At 42.1% G+C, this 18,327-nt stretch overlaps 1 protein-coding gene across 1 annotated transcript in view; it reads left to right on the top strand.

Moving 5' to 3' along the window:
• The window catches only part of Ttc23l (tetratricopeptide repeat domain 23 like), a 60,796-nt gene that overhangs the window by 12,455 nt on the left and 30,014 nt on the right, over positions 1-18,327 (top strand). Inside the window, exons 5-8 of the mRNA XM_036207354.1 lie at positions 6,865-7,021; positions 8,701-8,826; positions 11,826-12,003; positions 15,525-15,633. Of these exons, the coding sequence (XP_036063247.1) occupies positions 6,865-7,021; positions 8,701-8,826; positions 11,826-12,003; positions 15,525-15,633 (570 nt within the window). The remainder of the gene's footprint in view (positions 1-6,864; positions 7,022-8,700; positions 8,827-11,825; positions 12,004-15,524; positions 15,634-18,327) is intronic.

Genomic DNA, 18,327 nt, shown 5'->3' with positions numbered 1-18,327 from the left:
CTGCGTACTGCTAGTTCTTCTTGCGTGAGTAAGAGGGGAATAGACAACGAGTATGCGAGACAGAAAAGTATGACAGAGTGCTTACAACAACAGTAAACCAGGCTGGGAATGAGGCCTCGCTGTTTGCTGTTCCACATGACTTTAATTTCTCTTTCTTTCCTTTTTCTTCCCTGTAAGATGTTGTAGTGTGTAGCCCAAGCTGGCCTCCAATTTACTATGTAGCTGAGGATGATGTTGGACTCCTGATCTTCCTGTCTCCACCTCCCAAGTGCTGGCTTGGTTTTAGCTTTTCAATCGTAGAAATAAATATTCTGTCCTAAAATGATCGTTGCCCAGGAGGGCACAGCAGCACAGGTGTGTGATCCACAGCAGCCAGGAAGCTGGAGCAGCAGTAGGATGACAAGCTAGAAACCAAACCACAGAGCAAGTTCAAGGCTAGCCTGGGCTACGTGACACTTGTTTTCTCTACCCACTCCAGAAGGAAAGGTAAATTCCCAAAGGCAATTTTGACCCCAAACATGCCATTTTCATTGATGAATAGATCATGAAAGGAGAACTGGAATTGTTGAGTGGAAGGTGTTTTGTTATTGTTTGCTTGTTTGTGAGATAGGGTCTTACTATATAGCCCCAGCTAGCCTCTGACTCACAGAAATTTGCTGGTATTGAAGTCATAAACTACTAGGCCTGGCTGGGTGCAGGCTTTGATGTGTTGAATTTGAATTTCAATAGAGAAACCTACTATTATTTTACTTGGTGTTAGAAACCTGGGAACAAAAGGTGAGAATAGAGAAAGGCAATCATAAGCACCAGGACCTCTGGAGACTAAAACTTGACAGAAGATATGGATGTGACAAGCACTTGAAGCTAGCTAGGGTTGCAATTATGGGAGTTGCTTGGATTTCCAAAATGTGACGAGAAGAGGAATATGCAGAAAGACTTGAAAAAGAGGACATGGTGATGAGTGGGAACCTTGGGAAAGACTTACTTAGCAAAGAATCGGTTAGGAAGGCTCAAGTAAATAAGGGTATTTGGTGCTGCAGCAAAATGGACAGTAAGAAATTGTGATTTGATGAATTTGGTAGGTCCATGGAAACCTCAGAACAGTTACTCCACAGTGGCTGCAGCAGAAGACAGTTTCCAGAGTTAAGTTCAAGGAACAGGGATGGATGATTACACAGTACATTCTCTTGTTTTAGTTTAGTTTGATTAGATTTGAGACAGTGCTTCATTTTGTAGACCAGGATATGCTCAAACCTATAATTTTTCTGTCTAAGCCTTCTGAGTGCTGAAATTACAGGTGTGTGGCACCATGCCTAGCTGGACTACATGTTGTACATACTAGGTATTGAAAGATAGGAAGGATAGCTAAAAATGTTTTTTAAAAAAGACATATTGTTTTACAAAAGAAAGAGATACAATAATATTTCAGGCAGAGAAGAAGAAGTAAATTGGAAAAGAGTATTGGAAATGTCTTAGTTAGGGTTTCTATTGCTGTGAAGAGAAACCATGACCATGGCAACTCTTATAAAGGAAAGCATTTAATTGGGGTTTGCTTACGGTATCATTAGTTTAGTGTATTGTCATCATGGCAGAGAACATGATGGCATGTAGGAAGGAACGTTGCTGGAGAAGTAGCTGAGAGTTTCTACACTGATCCATAGACACTGGGACTGGCTCAGGCATTTGAAAGCCCAAAGCCCAACCCCAGTGACACACTTCCTCCAGCAAGACCACAGCTACTCCAATAAGGCCGTATCTTTTAATCCCTCTCCAGTGTGCCACTCCTTGACAACCAAGCATTCAAATCTGAGCCTATTCATGCCACCACAGGAAGCATTTTTTAAAATGGGGTAGCCTGTCCTCCCAGCACTTAGATTGACGTCATTCTGGGCTACCTAGAGAAACCCTATTCAATAAGTTAGTGGACTAATGGGTGAGATGGGGTCCGGGAGGGAGCATGAAACCTTGGTAGAACAGAATGTGTAGGTGGCTGTTGCTTGGTGAGATAAAGTTAAGGATGCCAGGAGTGGAACTCTGTTTCCAGCTGCCCTGAGGGGTAATTCTAAAGAGCTCGATGGCACAGCAGCAAAGAAAGGACAGGCAGACAACACCAGGGTAGTCTGACACATGACAACGAACTGTTTCCAAGTGTGCCAGAAGGAGCAGATGGTACGTGGACAGGCAGTTTCCTGCTAGTTTGCTTGTTATTAATGAGATAGTAAATTAATCAGTCAGCTTGCTGTAATTGGGAACTGTCCAGATATTCATGCTCTGTTGTTAGTACTACAAAACCAGAAAAAGTAAAAGTCACGAGCCCTGTTTTCTCTAATTAGAAAAAAAAACCTGGTACAGAGACAACTGAGGATGATTTAAAACAAAGCCAAATGTAACAACAAACAAACAAACAAAAACTCCCACAGATGATCTAGCCTGCAGGAAGCCCAACTCCAGCTTAAAGTGAGTTTGCATTTGAGAGGGTCTTTGCAGAGCCATGAAAAATGCTCAAAGTGGAGACAGATAAAAGAGATTACTCAGTAAGAGAAACTGGCTCTGGGAGAAGCAGTGGTTAACATGCATCCAGACTCTATTCTAGTACCTCTTAATCCTTCCTCATGAATTAAATTTACCCTGGAGACCACAATAAGAAGGAAGGTGTTTTCATGAGCATCTCTTAGAAAGAGAAATCTTGAGACACAGGTAAACTAAATTGTTTGTTCAAGGCCACATGGTTAGTAGTATGTGGCTGTGCCAGGGCTTATTTCTAGGAAATCTGACCATTGACCTTGCTCTCTTGTTCCATAATAACTCCTTAAACATAAAAGATGACCAACGGTGACTGCTTTCAAGTGACCATAGTGACCTTAGAAGACTGGGTCACTCTGAACAGATTTCCTCTGGCCTGAGTCATGTTAAGAGACATCAGCAGCCAGGCATGGCAGCACACCTTTAATCCCAGCTTCCAGGGTCAGAGACAGTCAGACACCTGAGTTCGAGGCCAGCCTGGTCTACAGAGTAAGTCAGGACAGCTAGGGCCACATGGAGAAACCCTGTCTCAAAAAACCAAAACGGGGAGAGTAGAGAAACACAGACAGACAGACAGAAAGACATCAGGCAGGCAGACAGAGAGAGAGAGAGAGGAGAGAGAGAGAGAACAGAGATGAATAACTGCCCACACTAAAACAAAATGATCAATCTATTTCTAGACAAATTTGAATCCATTTGACAATTCATCAGCCCTTACCTGTTACCACTGACTCTGCAGGTTTGATGCTACTTCGATTTTTACCTCATTTATGCATCTTAAGTGCAACATAGTAAGGGTGGTGATGCCCCTGGCATGAAAGGACAGAGAAAAGAAAATGACTGAGTAACCATTGGGGTTGAAGACATGGAAATTAGAGTTGTCTGATGATGCGACATCCTTCATAGAAAGACCCGGTAGAAAGTCTCATGTGTATGCACATGTGCAGAGTTTTCTTTTTCAATTAAAAAATGCAGATTCATTTCAAAGTGACACTGATAGTGACTTTAGAGGACATGTTATCATGCACTTTATTAAATAGTATGTGCCATAAAAATAATTGCTATCAGACAATGGGAAACTGCATAAATACTTCAGACATCAACAGAGTGCTTTCATACCTGAAAAGGTTGGAAAACATTTCTCTAGAGCAGTGGTTTCCAAAGTCTTGAGAGTTAGTTCCCCTTTCACTGAAAGTGCTTGGGCACTTTCCATTTCTGTCATTTATTACAAAGCCGGTTCAGCAGTATTTATATATGCAATATGATAAATAGGTATAAGACAGGAAAAAAAGAACAGGCTAAAAACAGCACCGAAGTGTTGGTCCCCCAATACATGATGACATCTTGTGTGCCCACAGGAGTACATGCTTCCCACCTAGGCTGGAAAGACTGTGAAAGCAGCACTTCCCCCCTTCAGTGCTTAGTTTGAAGTGTGGGGATCCCAAACCCTGCTTGGTTTCTTTAAACCCCACTGGTTTTCAGTTCAGTGTTTTCACTGGGGACATAGGAGTGTGGAGACCACTGTATACCTGGCAGTTGAGCGTGCTGGAAGACAGTTCCTCTTAGAGATGTCACAGCAATCCAGGCACCACCAGAGCAGGGGAGGCAGGCCCGTGAAGCCCTGGGGATGCTTCAGAGCAGGTTTCTCTGTGGTGGTTGCTTCACTTCCAACCTACCCATCCAGAAGGTTACGCCGCTGTGGGGATGTTGAGTAACTCCTCCATGTTCACCCTTCTTTCTCCTAGGGAATCAGGGAGACAACTGAGTTGTGTTGCTACACTCCCAAGTATCCATGTGGTTTTGGAAAACAAGCCGTTTGATCAAAAGACTTTCTTGGTTTCCTATTTTAATGTCTTGGGTTTTAGACACCAGCACCGGCTTCTACTATCTCATTTTCCGAGTTGACTAGTTGATGCATCTGACAAGTGAGATGCAGTCACCTCACCTTAGTGTCTGCTTTGTTTTGAATGTGTCCTCTCTAAAAATCTAGGTGTCATCAAAGTGAAAGTATCAAGATGTGGAGCTGATCTAATTATTGATAAGAGATGATTGGGCCAGGAGTGGTCCATCTCCAAGAATGAGATTATGGCCTCAGTAAAAGAGGCCATAAGCCATCCTCCCATGTGAATAGAGCAAGAAAGGCATACCCACCTGTAGATGTCATACTCTTAGACTTCCCAAGCTCTAGGATTTTGAAAAAATAAACTTTTGCTCTTTCTAAGTCGTCCAGTCTCAGGTGGTCTGTTATGGGAACACAAGAAGGCCAGCCTCCAAGACTGCATCATACAGACCCAGCTCACAGTCTGTACATCTTTAAGTTCAAACTTCACTTTTAGTCTAATGGGTCCATTTCTTATCTTTTCTAACACTTTTGTTTTCATGGCCACAGGCTTTACTCAAATGCAAACTCCTCTGTTAATCAAAATCCGACCAAGATGATTTTGCTAACTCTAGCCAGGCATAGTGGTGCATGCCTTTTCTTTTTTTCTTTTCTTTCTTTCTTTCTTTCTTTCTTTCTTTTCTTTCTTTCTTTTTTTTTTTATTTTTGTTTTTTGTTTGTTTGTTTGTTTTGTTTTTCGAGACAGGGTTTCTCTGTGCAGCTTTGCACCTTTCCTGGAACTCACTTGGTAGACCAAGCTGGCCTCGAACTCAGAGATCTGCCTGGCTCTGCCTCCCAAGTGCTGGGATTAAAGGCATGTGCCACCACCACCCGGCAGTGCATGCCTTTGATCCCAGCAGAGGCAGGCGGATCTCTGTGAGTCTGTGATCAGCCTGGTCTACATCATGAGTTCTAGGATAGTTAGAACTATAAAGTGAGACCCTATCCCAGAAATAAAACTTTTACTAACTCTTTCTCCAGGTGTGGGCCTCAGACACCCTGGATTAACATCACCCAGGAGAGTTGTTATCAGTTTGAATGATAGGTAACCCTTGAAGACCTTATTGCTGTCTTAACTGTGCATCTTGTTTCTCACCTCTGTGCTGGTAAACCAGTAACTAGTGGAAGCTGAAAGCAAGGCCCTGCATAGGGCAGTGTGAGAGCCGCATGAGTCTGCTAACTTAGAACCAAGCCCTCTCTTTACAGAACCCACTTCCCTAAACTTCCCTTTCCTTCAGCTAAACTCTTCAGGGCCTACTTGGATTCAGGATCAGGTTTTGAGCCGTTCCAGAGAAGGCTTTGTTCCTTGTTGTGACTCAATAAGAAGGTCTTGCACATTGAGGACCTCTGAGGGCTGCAGGCTCCAACGGCCACTCCTTCCAAATATCCCTGGTTGAAAATTGAGTTGAACCTATGCTGTGAAAGCATGCTCCAAGGCCAAAGGCAGAGTGGAATTTTTTAGGCACAGGCCAGTGGTGTGAAGCAAGAATTAGGGACACAAGAGGCCTACTTGGCAGGAGTGAACATGTGCACCAGCCCTTGATGCATTCAGAGAGGGCCGAAAGTAAGCACCACTTCTTGACTTCATTAGAATGGAAGAGAACAGGATGGTATCCAGCCCTTCACTTTTCCCATGAAGAAAAGGGAAAGATATGACTTAGAGTTGATGATGAGGCAGTAGTCCAATAGACGGTGTTCTCAAGTCTGTCTTCTACCTCTGTTAACTGGACAAATAGTTCTCAGGAATACCAGATTTGTTTTTTAGAAAACAAGAGGAAATCCCCACCAGTTCTACCTGGGACTTGGCATTCCCTGAGTCTTCCTAGTGAGGGGCCCCACTGCACTTATAAATTGGATTCTTGTGTGTGTGTGTGACCAATTAGTATGACCAGCTTCATCTTGGATTGGACAAAAAGAACCCTCAGATGGAAGTAATTACATTCCTAAACCCTTGTATTTATAGAACGTATTTTCCAGAAAGCTGAAAGCTGGCCCTATTTGTCTCTGTGTGCTTGGTTAGGGGCAGTTTTCATAAAGAGTATCATTTGCCATTTGGAGGATGGAGATGCTTTGCAAATTGAAAAGGTCACATGCATTTGCAGCAGAATGTCGAAGGGGTTACTCAGCTCCCACCCCTGTCAATCACTGGTTTCTAAACTGAGATCCACAGATCAATGCCAGGAAGGCTGCATAAAGATCACCTGTGGGGTTCAAAACAGAACTTCCTGGACCAGTTCTTTTAGAGATTCCAGCTTCCTAGGACTAGGTTAGATCCAGGGATCTGTGTTGTATAAACACTCCAAGTACTGTGATTCACTAGATTTAGGAACCATACCTCACAACCACACTGTCTACCTTCTGCTCTTTCAGGAATGCTTTAGACTGGAACATGCCTTATGTAATGTCTTTTTTTTTTTATTGACACCCCCTAACTTCTTTGACACCTCTCTAACCTTCCTTAGGCCTCCCAGCTCAGGCCAAGAAACATGCTGTGTCGGCCAGGAACACACTGCTGACCTGGAAGCAAAACACAACCTCAGACAAGGAGAAAAAGGAAATCCTGGGAGCTCTGGTCATGCTCTACTATACTCTGGGAACAGCTTGGCTCCTCCAAAAACAATATCCTTTCTGTCCCAAGTGGACCCAGCAATGAAGGTTACAGGCTGCATGGCAGATGGGAGGGTAGAAGGCGGAAGTGGCTCCTGTGAGCTGTGGTTCAGCATCTGGTCCCTCCATTAGGCATTTGTCCACCTAAAGAGGTATGCATTTTATTTTTGTGTTTGTTCCTATAAGGCCTGAGTTGAGCCACGGAAGGGATCTTGCTAGCGACACACCCCATAGCCAATTGGAATGTTCTAAATCTGGTAGGCCTTCCATGGAACACTCAAAGTTAATATTCCCAATGCATATGTAAGTGGTAGTGGTGGTAGCAGTGTAAGACTGGAGAGAGTGAGTGGCAAAGTACACTAGCCCCCTATCCATAGTAATTCTCTGGGGGAGCTTTAAGAAGTGCTAAATGGCTTCTTCTCTGGGAATCTTGATTTTTTTTTTTTTTAACTAGGTCTAGGGTAATTATGTTCCTTGAACTGGTTGAAAGACACAAGCAACTATAATGTATAGCAGAACCCACTGGTTTAATGGGTGCTTGATCATCTAATGCTTTTTTTTTTTAATGCTGTTAAGAATATTGCCTATGAAAATAGAAGCCACACAAAAGGACCACTGATGAGGTTCTCCGTATCTCCGGAAAAGGAGCCTGGTATATGACTGTATCACATGACATACTCAGCTTATAAAGGGGGTGGGAGTTATGTCAGCTTATTGTTGTAGAAGTTCTAGTTCAAGGTCTGCTGGATCCTCTGCTCTTGGGCCTGTAGCAATGCAGAGAATCGTGTCAGGAGTGCCCAGTGAAGTAGAACCACTTACCTTATAGCCAGGGAGATGAGAAAGAGGAAGATGCTGGACTCCCACCGTGTTTATCAAGGGCATCCCCTCCTGTTCCCCTGTAACCAGATCCCACCTCATCAAGGTTCGAACATCTCCCAAGTGTCATGATAATATGCAAGCTCTTGATACACAGACCTTTCAGGACACCAGGGAGCAAAGTGATATCAACGTCTATCCTTAAGAAATATGTGGTTTTGATCTTTATATTCTCCCCTCTTGGTAGGTGTCAGGAGAAGTAGAGTTCCTGAGTAATCTTGAGCATTCTGAGCCCAGAAGCTCACATCTCTCCCCTTCGACACACCTTCCACCTATCAGCTTGCTATATCTGACATGTGGTCTTCTGCTGTTACACCCTTAGTGGGGAGCAATTAAAATTCAGGAAATGGAAGGATGTTTGGGAATTAAGGGGATTTTCTTTTCTGCTATTTGCCTCTGGCCCCAAACCTGCTTTTCTTGGATTTTCTAAATGAACCAAAAAGTCCCTTTCAGCATAATTAGTTCCTCTCGTTTCCCATGGCTATGAAACAATTTGGTAAAAATGAATAACTGTTGTTGGGCAGTCAATGTCTCTAAAGGAAATCTAGTATAATTTACAGTTTCCGTTTCTTCCTGTAAACACTCCCCACTCCAGACCTGGATTCAGACAGCCACCACAGGAAACCCAAGGCCTTAGTCTTTTCCAGAGAAGTCTCCCTTCTTGATGACACACACTGGAGAATTGAAAAGACAGTTAAATATCTGTTTTCAAACAACTGCTTGGTTTTTTCCCAAGGGCCCCATTGGTTAGCTTATAGACTGCTGTCCCTATACAGTGGCAGTCAGTGTGCCTGCATTTCCCTTGACTGACTCACTGGCAAACAGGCCTATACCCACCTGCAGAAAGCAGACAGGAACATGAAGGAACTGAAAGATTTAAACAACGGAGGTGATGGGGGAAGCCAAGTCTCAGAGAAAGACCTAACCATTGCTTTGGGCAGGTAAGATCTAGCCAAAAAGAAGTAGAAGCTTTTATGAATGAGGTCTGGGTTGTTTTTTTCCTGTTCTTTGACCTAATAAAAGGGGGGATATGTTGGGAGCAAAAAGCCCAGAACTCAGCTGATAATAAAAGAGGTCCTATTTGTCAAGTGTGGGTTCTGTGAGTTTACTGTGTCCTAACACCCTTAATCTTCACAGCCACCATTGAGGTCGGCAGTATGACTGTGGTTTCCTCAGCCAGCCAGGAGACGGAGCTGAGGTTAAGCAATTGGTCTAAGGCAGTGGTTCTCACCTGTGGGTTGTGACCCCTTGGGGTCACAAAACAGATATCCTGCATGTCAGCTATTTACATAATGATTCTTAACAGTAGCAAAATTACAGTTGTGAAGTAACCACAAAATAATCGCATGGTCTGGGGTCACCATGACATGAGGAACTGTATGAAAGAGTGGCAGCTTTCAGAAGGCTGGGAGCCACTGCCCTAAGGTGACTCAGCTTGTTCCATATTGCATCTGTGATCTGAACTCACCTCTCTTTGCCCTTCATTTTGTAGCTCTCTTGCAGTTACTTTGGGATGGACTTGTTTTTCTGAGTTGCCTCTTTCTTTTGTCATCGAGTGTGGTGTCTTAACAGATAAGGAAAGAGCACTTAAGATGGCTGATTGGAGACTGTCAGAGCTATGGACAGACGTGCCTTTGGACAGACGTGCATTTTTAAGGAAAGCTCTGTTCTGTGTAGAAACAGAGTTTGTAGGATTTGTTTAAGCCAGAACAAGACTTAAAACTGTTGAGAGCTGAGTTAAGGATCCTTTGAGAATCCAGTATTTAGAAAGGAGAGTGGGCCCATCAGATTATCAGGAGAGAGAAATAATGAAAGTTTACTGTTCCCCAGATTTTTCAAATACCTTCACATCCTTGAAAGAAATCTCTTTCCAAAAGCTTTAAGCTCTTGGCATGGTAGGGCAGATGACTGAATGGTAAGTAAATGAAACATGTGTGTCACATCTGCCTCCTCTAAACAGCCATGAATCTAGAAGTCAAATGGGACATGTTGGAATGTTCAGAGCAAAATCAGACTATTGACTCAAATCCATAGGGCCATAGTTAGAGTCTGGTGAATGTCTCCTGCTGTCACAGAGGGCAGTACTTAAAGGTTTTCTGCCTTATGTGAAACAAAGCCATGTTCCCTTTTCTCTATCTATTCTAGTATTTATTTTACTTATTCATACCACAATCTTTGAGTATCTGTTTTGTGTAGGTACTAAGTGTTAGAATACTTACTAGGAATAACACATACCATACCCTGTTCTGAGTGCTTGGAAACTGTATTTCATTCAGTCTTTGCCATAACCTATGAGGGTAGGCATTCTTAATATTTTTATTTTACAGATAAGAAAATAAGGCACAGAAAGATTAACTGAATGGGACAGAATGAGTTGAAGAGCTTGGCTTATCATTGAAACATCTGAATTCATAGCCTATTTTCTGCACCATCCCATTATATTTGATATGTATCAACTATCTAGTAAAGACAGATATTTAGTAATGCCCTTTTCCATTGAAGGGTAGAGACACTAAGGCAAGATTGTCCAGGCCAAACAACTTGCTAACATCTTCCTCAAAACTCTTGATGGGAGCCATTCTTAATGTCTGAAGAGCAAGAGAAATATTTTTGGTCAAGAGAAACACATGTCTGGTTGATAGAAGAGATTGTTACAAAGAATGATTAGACATTCTAATCTAGTGCCTGTGCCCTTGGTCATGCACACTCATATTCAGGACAAGATTAATCTGTCAGAAAGGCTAGCTTACAGGCCTTTTGCTCTCTTCAGGTGCAAGTCACAAATAGGCAGCTCTGAGTTCTTTTTTATTGAGTCAAACTCTGTTTCCTAGGCTGTTCTCAAGTTTACGGGAATCCTTCTGTTTCTGCCTCATGAGTACTGGAAATATGGTTATGGGCCATCATATTTAGCCTAGAGTTTTGGGGCTTTAAGCCCTAAGACCAGGAGTTTTATGACTTTAGAAGCCAGAAATCTGTAGCTCTTGTTGCTGCGGCAGAGATGTATTTCTCGGGGTTTTGAGTCCTGTCACCCTACAGTAGGTGGTATGGCATCTCCTGAGTCTCAGGAGTCATGCTCACATTTTAAACATTGATAGCTCTCTAGATCTTTGCTTGAGGGTCTTGCAGTACCAGCTTTCAGAGCCTCTTACCTTCTACAGTCTTAGCTCTCCAGTTCTGAACCCTAGCTGTGCTCTCTGGAACTCTTCAGACACCTTTTATTTTGCTGATACGTAGTCTCAGGCTGAGTGTTACAGGGTCTTAGTATCTTCTGTTAGAGCAATAAAGACTACAGGTGGGCAATAAAAGACAATTATGGTGACGTCTCTGTTGGTGTCTAGATTTACAGCTCAAGATGTTGTCCTACTGAGAAGCCTCCAGACTGACCTTAAAAAAACGTGAAAATATGTCTGCTTGTGAGCCAGAAGAGGTGCATGGCATGCTTGTGCATAGCTTCTAATCCCATACTCACAGCCTCACATGTACATGACTGCTAGTTCTACCAGTTATCAGCCTTTCATATAAACCAATCATATGTGTTACACATGTGTGTCATGTAAGCGTGTCAATCACAGGCTTTGTTGCTGAGTCCTTAGGGCTTCTGCTTTGCCCCATCTTCACTAATATTACACAGCCCACAGTCTGTATTTATGAGTAAGTTATCCCATCTTATGCATTTCTGGGTGACATTTTTTATTTGCATTTTTATAAAAATTATATGAGAATAAAACATCTTCATGGGTTAAGCAAATGGTGGTAGTCTGTGGGATCTTGTGGGCAAAATTCAGGATAATGGGAGTTTATTTAAAGCAATGCTAGGTTTTGAGCCAACCATCCAGATGATTTGTCTATGAAGACAAATTCTTCTTGGAATTAATTTCTTATGTGTCTGCAAAGTAAGTGACCTCTGTGTGACTTTTCACCTTCTTTTCTTTTCTTGTAGAGCCTCCTTGGCCATGCACAGGATGAACCTAGCTCTGGCATACTTTGAAAAGGCAATTGGCAACATCATCATTGCCAAGGGTCATGGCACATCAGAACTGATTAGTCTGTATGAAGAAATCGCTCAGATTGAGCAGCTGAGGAAGAACCATGAGCAGGCCATCCGGTATTTGCAGCAGGTTGGTTCTTTGGCAAGGTGGTCTTGTTTGGATCCAGACCCAGTAGTTTCTCATAACAAGGAGTTAAGATTGGTCCCTTTAACCCTAGCATCCTAATGGGCAGAATTGGTTCTATGTTGTCTTAGTTAGAGTTTTTATTGCTGTGAAGAGACACTATGACCACAGCAACTCTTATAAGGAAAACATTTAATTGAGGGGGCTCACTTAAGTTCCAGAGGTTCAGTCCATTATCATCATGGTGGGGAACATGGCAGCATGCAAGAAGATGTAGTACTGGAGGAATAGCTGAGAGTCCTATATCTTGCAGGCAACAGAAAGTTGACTGATTCACTGGGCAGTATCTGAGCATATGAAACCTCTAAGTCTGCCCCCACAGTGACACTTCCTCCAACAAGGCCATACCTACTCCAACAAAGCCATAACTCCTAATAGTGTCACTTCCTAAGAGATTATGGGGGCCATTAAAACTACATTCAAACTTCCACGCATGTTAACCTTGACTTTCTTCCAGCTCCAAACAAGAGCCTCAAACCTAAAAACTACCTGACCAGAGGCTCCTGACTCTAGTGAACATATATGTTCTGTGACCTGATTGGGAAATAACACATGCCCTCCTAGGCCTCTCATCTCTGTCAGTGCTGGGAGGAAACCAAGCTTGAGCCTACCCTGAGAGGAAAAACTCATGGGGGCAGCTGACCTTGACTTGAAGAAGACCGAAAGGAAAGACTGGAGAGATAGCTCAAAGGTATTTTCCGGGCAAATACCTGGTGACCAAATTTGATCCCTGGAACCCATGGGAAAGTGGAAGGAAACAGTAGATTCCATAGAATAAGCCTCTGAGTTCCACATGTGTCTGTACATGTAGATGTGCATACATAAGCAAATAATAATAGCAGCAATAATAAATAATTTTTAATGCTTAGCCCATAGAGAGTAGCACTATTAGGAGGTGTGGCCTTGTTGAAGTAGCTGTGGCCTTGTTGGAGGAAGTGTATCACTGTGGAGGTGGGCTTTAAGGACTCATATACACTCAAGCTACACACAGTATGACAGTTCACTTCCTGTTGCCTATGGATCAAGATGTAGAGCTCTCAGTTCCTTCTCTAGCAACATGTCTGCCTACATGCCACCATGCTTCCCACCATGACAATAATGGGCTAGACTTCTGAACTGTAAGCCAGCTCCAATTAAATGTTTTCCTTTATAAGAGTTGCCATGGTCATGGTGTCTCTTCACAGCAATAGAACCCTAACTAAGACAGGCCTCTTATCTGAAAACCCATAATATTTTGTTATATCAGATGCCCTTTAAGTTCATTGAAACTGGTTTTATTTCCAAATCTAAATATAAACAAGTAAAAGTGTATCTCACTTGGAGGTAACTAATTGAAAAATGCTCAGGGAAAACCAAAACAAAGGAAGAAATATTGAGCCTATGATATAAATACCATTTAAGGTACTTCCATTTAAAATGTGCTTGAACAATTACTTAAATTCACCTTTCTCTCTTCTGAATAAAATGCTGCAGTATGGTCAGAAGTCTGCTTTCACCACAGATATACTGACATGCTGGATTTTGTACATGGGAAAAGTTGTAGCACAGCCCCCCACAGTCTTATGTCAAAAGCCATGGAGCTAAGAAAGGTATGGAGAACAATTTGACAACCCAAGATTATAAACACTAGGCAAAGGAGAGAAGCATTGGAGGATCTGCTTTGGTGCCAGAGTTACTGCCAGAGAAAGACATGAGTTTTGAATTCAAAGCTCTCTTAACACTGTGGTCAAGCCAGGTAGTAGTGACTCATGCCTTTGATCCTAGCACTCGGGAGACCAGGGCAGACAAATCTCTGAGTTCGAGGCCAGCCTGGCTATACAGGACATTCCAGGACAGCCAGGACTACACAGAGAAACCCTGTCTCGAAAAACCAAAAACCAACCAAACAAAAAAACTGGTCAAATTAGAATGAAGAAAGTAATGAACATCAACGTTTATAGCAACACCAAAAAACAAGAATTAAAATTTATAGGATATTTTTATTGTGTACGCTAGAGTATGTATTTCATTTAACCCACAAAGACCTTAAAAGTAGGTATCATTATTATTTTTTTATTATTTTTATTTTTTACTTTTTTATTTTTTTGGTTTTTCAAGACAGGGTTTCTCTGTGTAGCTTTGCATGCCTTTCCTGGATCTCACACTGTAGACCAGGCTGGCCTCAAAATCACAAAGATCCGCCTGCCTATGCCTCCCGAGTGCTGGGATTAAAGGCGTGCACCACCACTGCTTGGCTAGGTATCATTATTTTACCTCATTTTTAAGGATCAGAGAAGTGAAGCACAGAGTTATAGCCAATTCAGCTGTTATATGGCTAACAAGTGGCAAAATAGAAATTTGAACCCAGAAAATACGACCCAGGAGCTTCTAGTTAAAGGAACATGCCTGGCTTTATGGTGGGTGGGTGATGACAATCCCTTTAGCTCTTGAGACACTTACAAGTTGGCGGGTGGACTATTATGCATAGGTGAGTCTGTCCTTGCTGGTAGCTATGGGTCAGCTGATTTCACTCTTCTTTTTTCCTAAGCTACATACTTTCCATTTAAATACAAATAGTAATTCCACTAATAATTATTATTATTGTACATTTCTCTAATGGTTACTAAATGCTAGATGATATTATAAACACTTTACATATATTACTCTATTTAACAATTACAGCAACTGTTTGTGACAAATTCTAGTTTTATCATCTTTTTCTCCTGTATTTCAAGAAGTTAAAGCACTATCCTCTGTCACGGTGTTAGCTAAGCAGGACTGGAGCTCTTGGATCTGTGTTTTATGACTTTTTGATTTTGAACTCTTGAGATTCTGAGCTAATGTTGTAGTTATGTTCTGCTGTGAGACCTAGTAGAAGTAATGCAGCTAAGATTTAGTTAGAACTGACCACATGATGGATAGCATCCAGTGTTTGCATATGCTGACTCCTTTAATCTTTCCTGAGCCCTAATCAGTAAGACCCATACATTCCGTCCTGCAGAAGAAGGTGAAATCATTTGTTCAAGATCCACAAAAGGAAGTAACTGAGCTGGAACTCAGGCTCTGCTCTCATTTAATTCTGTGTTTAGCTGAGTTGGTTCCCAGTTAGCTAGCAATTCTGACAGCTGCTGAGAAATGAAGTGAAAGACTGTCACCGGGTTCTGATCTTGTCATGGGTTTCTAGACTGTCACTGGGTACTGATCTTGTCATGGGTTTCTAGACTGTCACCGGGTTCTGATCTTGTCATGGGTTTCTAGACTGTCACCGGGTTCTGATCTTGTCATGGGTTTCTAGACTGTCACTGGGTACTGATTTTGTCATGGGTTTCTAGACTGTCACAGGGTACTGATCTTGTCATGGGTTTCTAGACTGTCACCGGGTACTGATCTTGTCATGGGTTTCTAGACTGTCACAGGGTACTGATCTTGTCATGGGTTTCTAGACTGTCACAGGGTACTGATTTTGTCATGGGTTTCCTTTTTTCCAGGCCTATACTATCTGTGTTTCTTCGTTTTCTGAAGTCAGCCCCCAAACTGCTGAGGCGAGTGCTTTACTAGCTAAAGCTTACGCCATGTCTGGAGAATCCCAGCACAGGGGTAGGTAGAGGAGGTGGCCTTGCATTTATTGTCACTCCCCAGTGACATGAGAAGCAAACTGATGAATGATCCATAAATAAGAAAGAGATTATAGGTAGCTACTCATGTAATGAAAAGATAAAGCGAGTACAATTTTGTAAAAAATCAATTCCAAAATTACACATGAGGTTACAACTGATATCTTCCCAAATTAATTGAGCACCAAAACCAACTATTTTCTATTTCCTGTACTCCCTTAGAATATCCACTACATTTACCATTCTAAACTGTAGAGATCACACACACTGTAAGCATGGCTTACCACGTGAACTCAGTAGGAGAGGAGGCATCAGCTCCTCCTCTCTCCCTGCATTCAGCCTTACCTCCTCCCCTCCAGCTTTACAAGAGAGAATGATGTAGCAGTTAGAAATTTCAGGACTGTATTCAGAGATAATGGACTAGGGTTTCTAGGGGGAAGCTAAGTGTTGAGTATCTCTTCCAGCAAAACTCCTCTATCCAGCAAGGTTGTCAGAGTGAAACTGGGTGGTGGAAAGATGGATGAACAGGTGAGGGAAGCAGTGCAGGTTGAGCAGCCTGACAGATGCTGGAGTCAATTAAAGGGACTTTTCTCTGTCTTGGCTTCATAGACAATGGAGTGGGGTCTTCCCTGTCAGAAGAATTTGCGATTTGTGCAGAATGCAAAATGTCGTTCCCTAGCTGGGTGGTGGTGGTGCACACCTTTAATCCCAGCACTCGGGAGGCAGAGGTGGTGAATCTCTCTGAGTTCGAGGCCAACCTGGTCTACAAAGTGAGTTCCAGGACAGGCTCCAAAACTACACAGAGAAGCCCTATCTCGAAAAACAAACAAACAAAATTAAAGAAAAGATGTCAAAAATGTACATTGGGAAAAGAAACAGTTTCTTCAAACTAAGGTGCCAGAGTAACTGGATTGCTACATGTAAAGCTTGGGACTCGACCTTATCTCTCAGCCTGTAAGAAAATCACCTGCACATATGACCACCAAACACAATGAAATTCTCAAACTGATAGAGGTACAGGTAGGGTTGGAAACCCTTCAGGATATTGGTGTAGTCTGCACTTTCTGAGAGTGGCTGCAGTCACTCAGGAAACAACAAAAACAACTGACCAATGAGATTTCATGAAATTAAAACATGGCACAGTAGAGGAAAAGATTGAAGAGGCAGCCTACAATGCAGGAGGACATCTTTGCTAGCTCCACGTCTGAGTAATACCTGGATCATAAAAAGGACTAAAACAAACAAACAACAAACAAAACAACAACCCAAACAAACCAGTCAATAAATGAGATAGTGAAATGAACAAACAGTTCTCAGGAGAAGAAATGTTAACCGCTGTGGTGGTGGTGGTGGTGGTGGTGGAGGAGGTGGTGGAGGAGGAGGAGGAGGAGGAGGAGGAGGAGGAGGAGGAGTGGTGGACATAGCTGCTTCCAGATGGCCAGTAAACACGAAACCATGTTCAGCATTATACTAATCAGAGAAGAGCACACAGAGGTGAAGTTGAGATTCCATCACCCCAGCCAGAATTCACAGGAAAGCTCATTATCTCCTGTGACAATAAATGGTGAACTCATAATCTACATGGTCACTGAGGAATAAGAAGCCCTGGACCACCTACCCCAGAAAGCACTTGAGAGGAAGAGAGTGGCTCTCAGCTTCTGGGAAGTCCCTGACCCAATTCAACTCCTAACACACTGAGCATCCTCCTCACAGTTTCCATCTCAACCATCAGAAAAAGGGGAGAAGTTTAGGGAGCCCCACTCTCAAATTTCACCAATAAAATTCACTGCACCAAGCTCCCCACCACCACCACACACACATACAAAAAATAACATAAGGGAATACTTCCTATTTTTATGATGTCATCATCATAAAGATATTACAGGAAAAAAACAAATCAGTACTTTCATATATGTAGCTATGGAACGTTCTTGATGAAATACATAGCTAATAAATACTATGCCATAAACAACCAAAAATTCCCCCTAAAGAATGCCAGGCTCATTCAATATTCAACTTTTAATCAATATACCATACAAACAGACTAAAGATGAAAAGCCTATAATTTGTATCAATTGCTCCAGAAAAAAAACAGTATACAAAATGTAAAACCCATTCATGATGAATGGGAACCTCTTTATTCACAAATGTATGTATTAAGCAGTTAATATCCTTCTTAATGGTAAAAGACTATTTCTACCTTAAGACCACTCAGCAAGGTAAGGATCTTTAACTCTTGTGTGACTTAGTGCTACAAGTTGAAGTAATAAGACAAGAAAAACCTAGGAATAAAACTTAGGAAAGAATATTAGGAAACTTAGGAAAGAATGTTTTCTACTTGCAAACAATGTATTGTCTCTGCAGAAAATTCTAACACAGATATGGAACTTCTTGACTAAGTAAGTTTAAGTTTATCAAGGTCTCCAAATGAAATCAGAGCTGATCTAAATAAATGCAGAGACACCCTGTGTGTGTAATAGAAGACTTAAGACAATAAAGGGGTCAGCTTTTCCAGAAGTGATCTAAGAACTTTAATTATGGTCATTGTTCCAGCAGGAATTTTTACAAATAAAGATAAGACTCTAAAATACATCTGGAGAATCAAAGAAGCTACAATAGCTAAATCCATTTTGAAAATTAAGGGTATAGTTAGAGTATAATAACTAATACAATAAAG

This window comes from Onychomys torridus, chromosome 15 (assembly GCF_903995425.1).
Source record: "Onychomys torridus chromosome 15, mOncTor1.1, whole genome shotgun sequence".
Lineage (NCBI taxonomy): Eukaryota > Metazoa > Chordata > Mammalia > Rodentia > Cricetidae > Onychomys > Onychomys torridus.
Note: the sequence above shows the minus strand (reverse complement) of the source record. Positions and strands in the feature narration are given on the sequence as shown.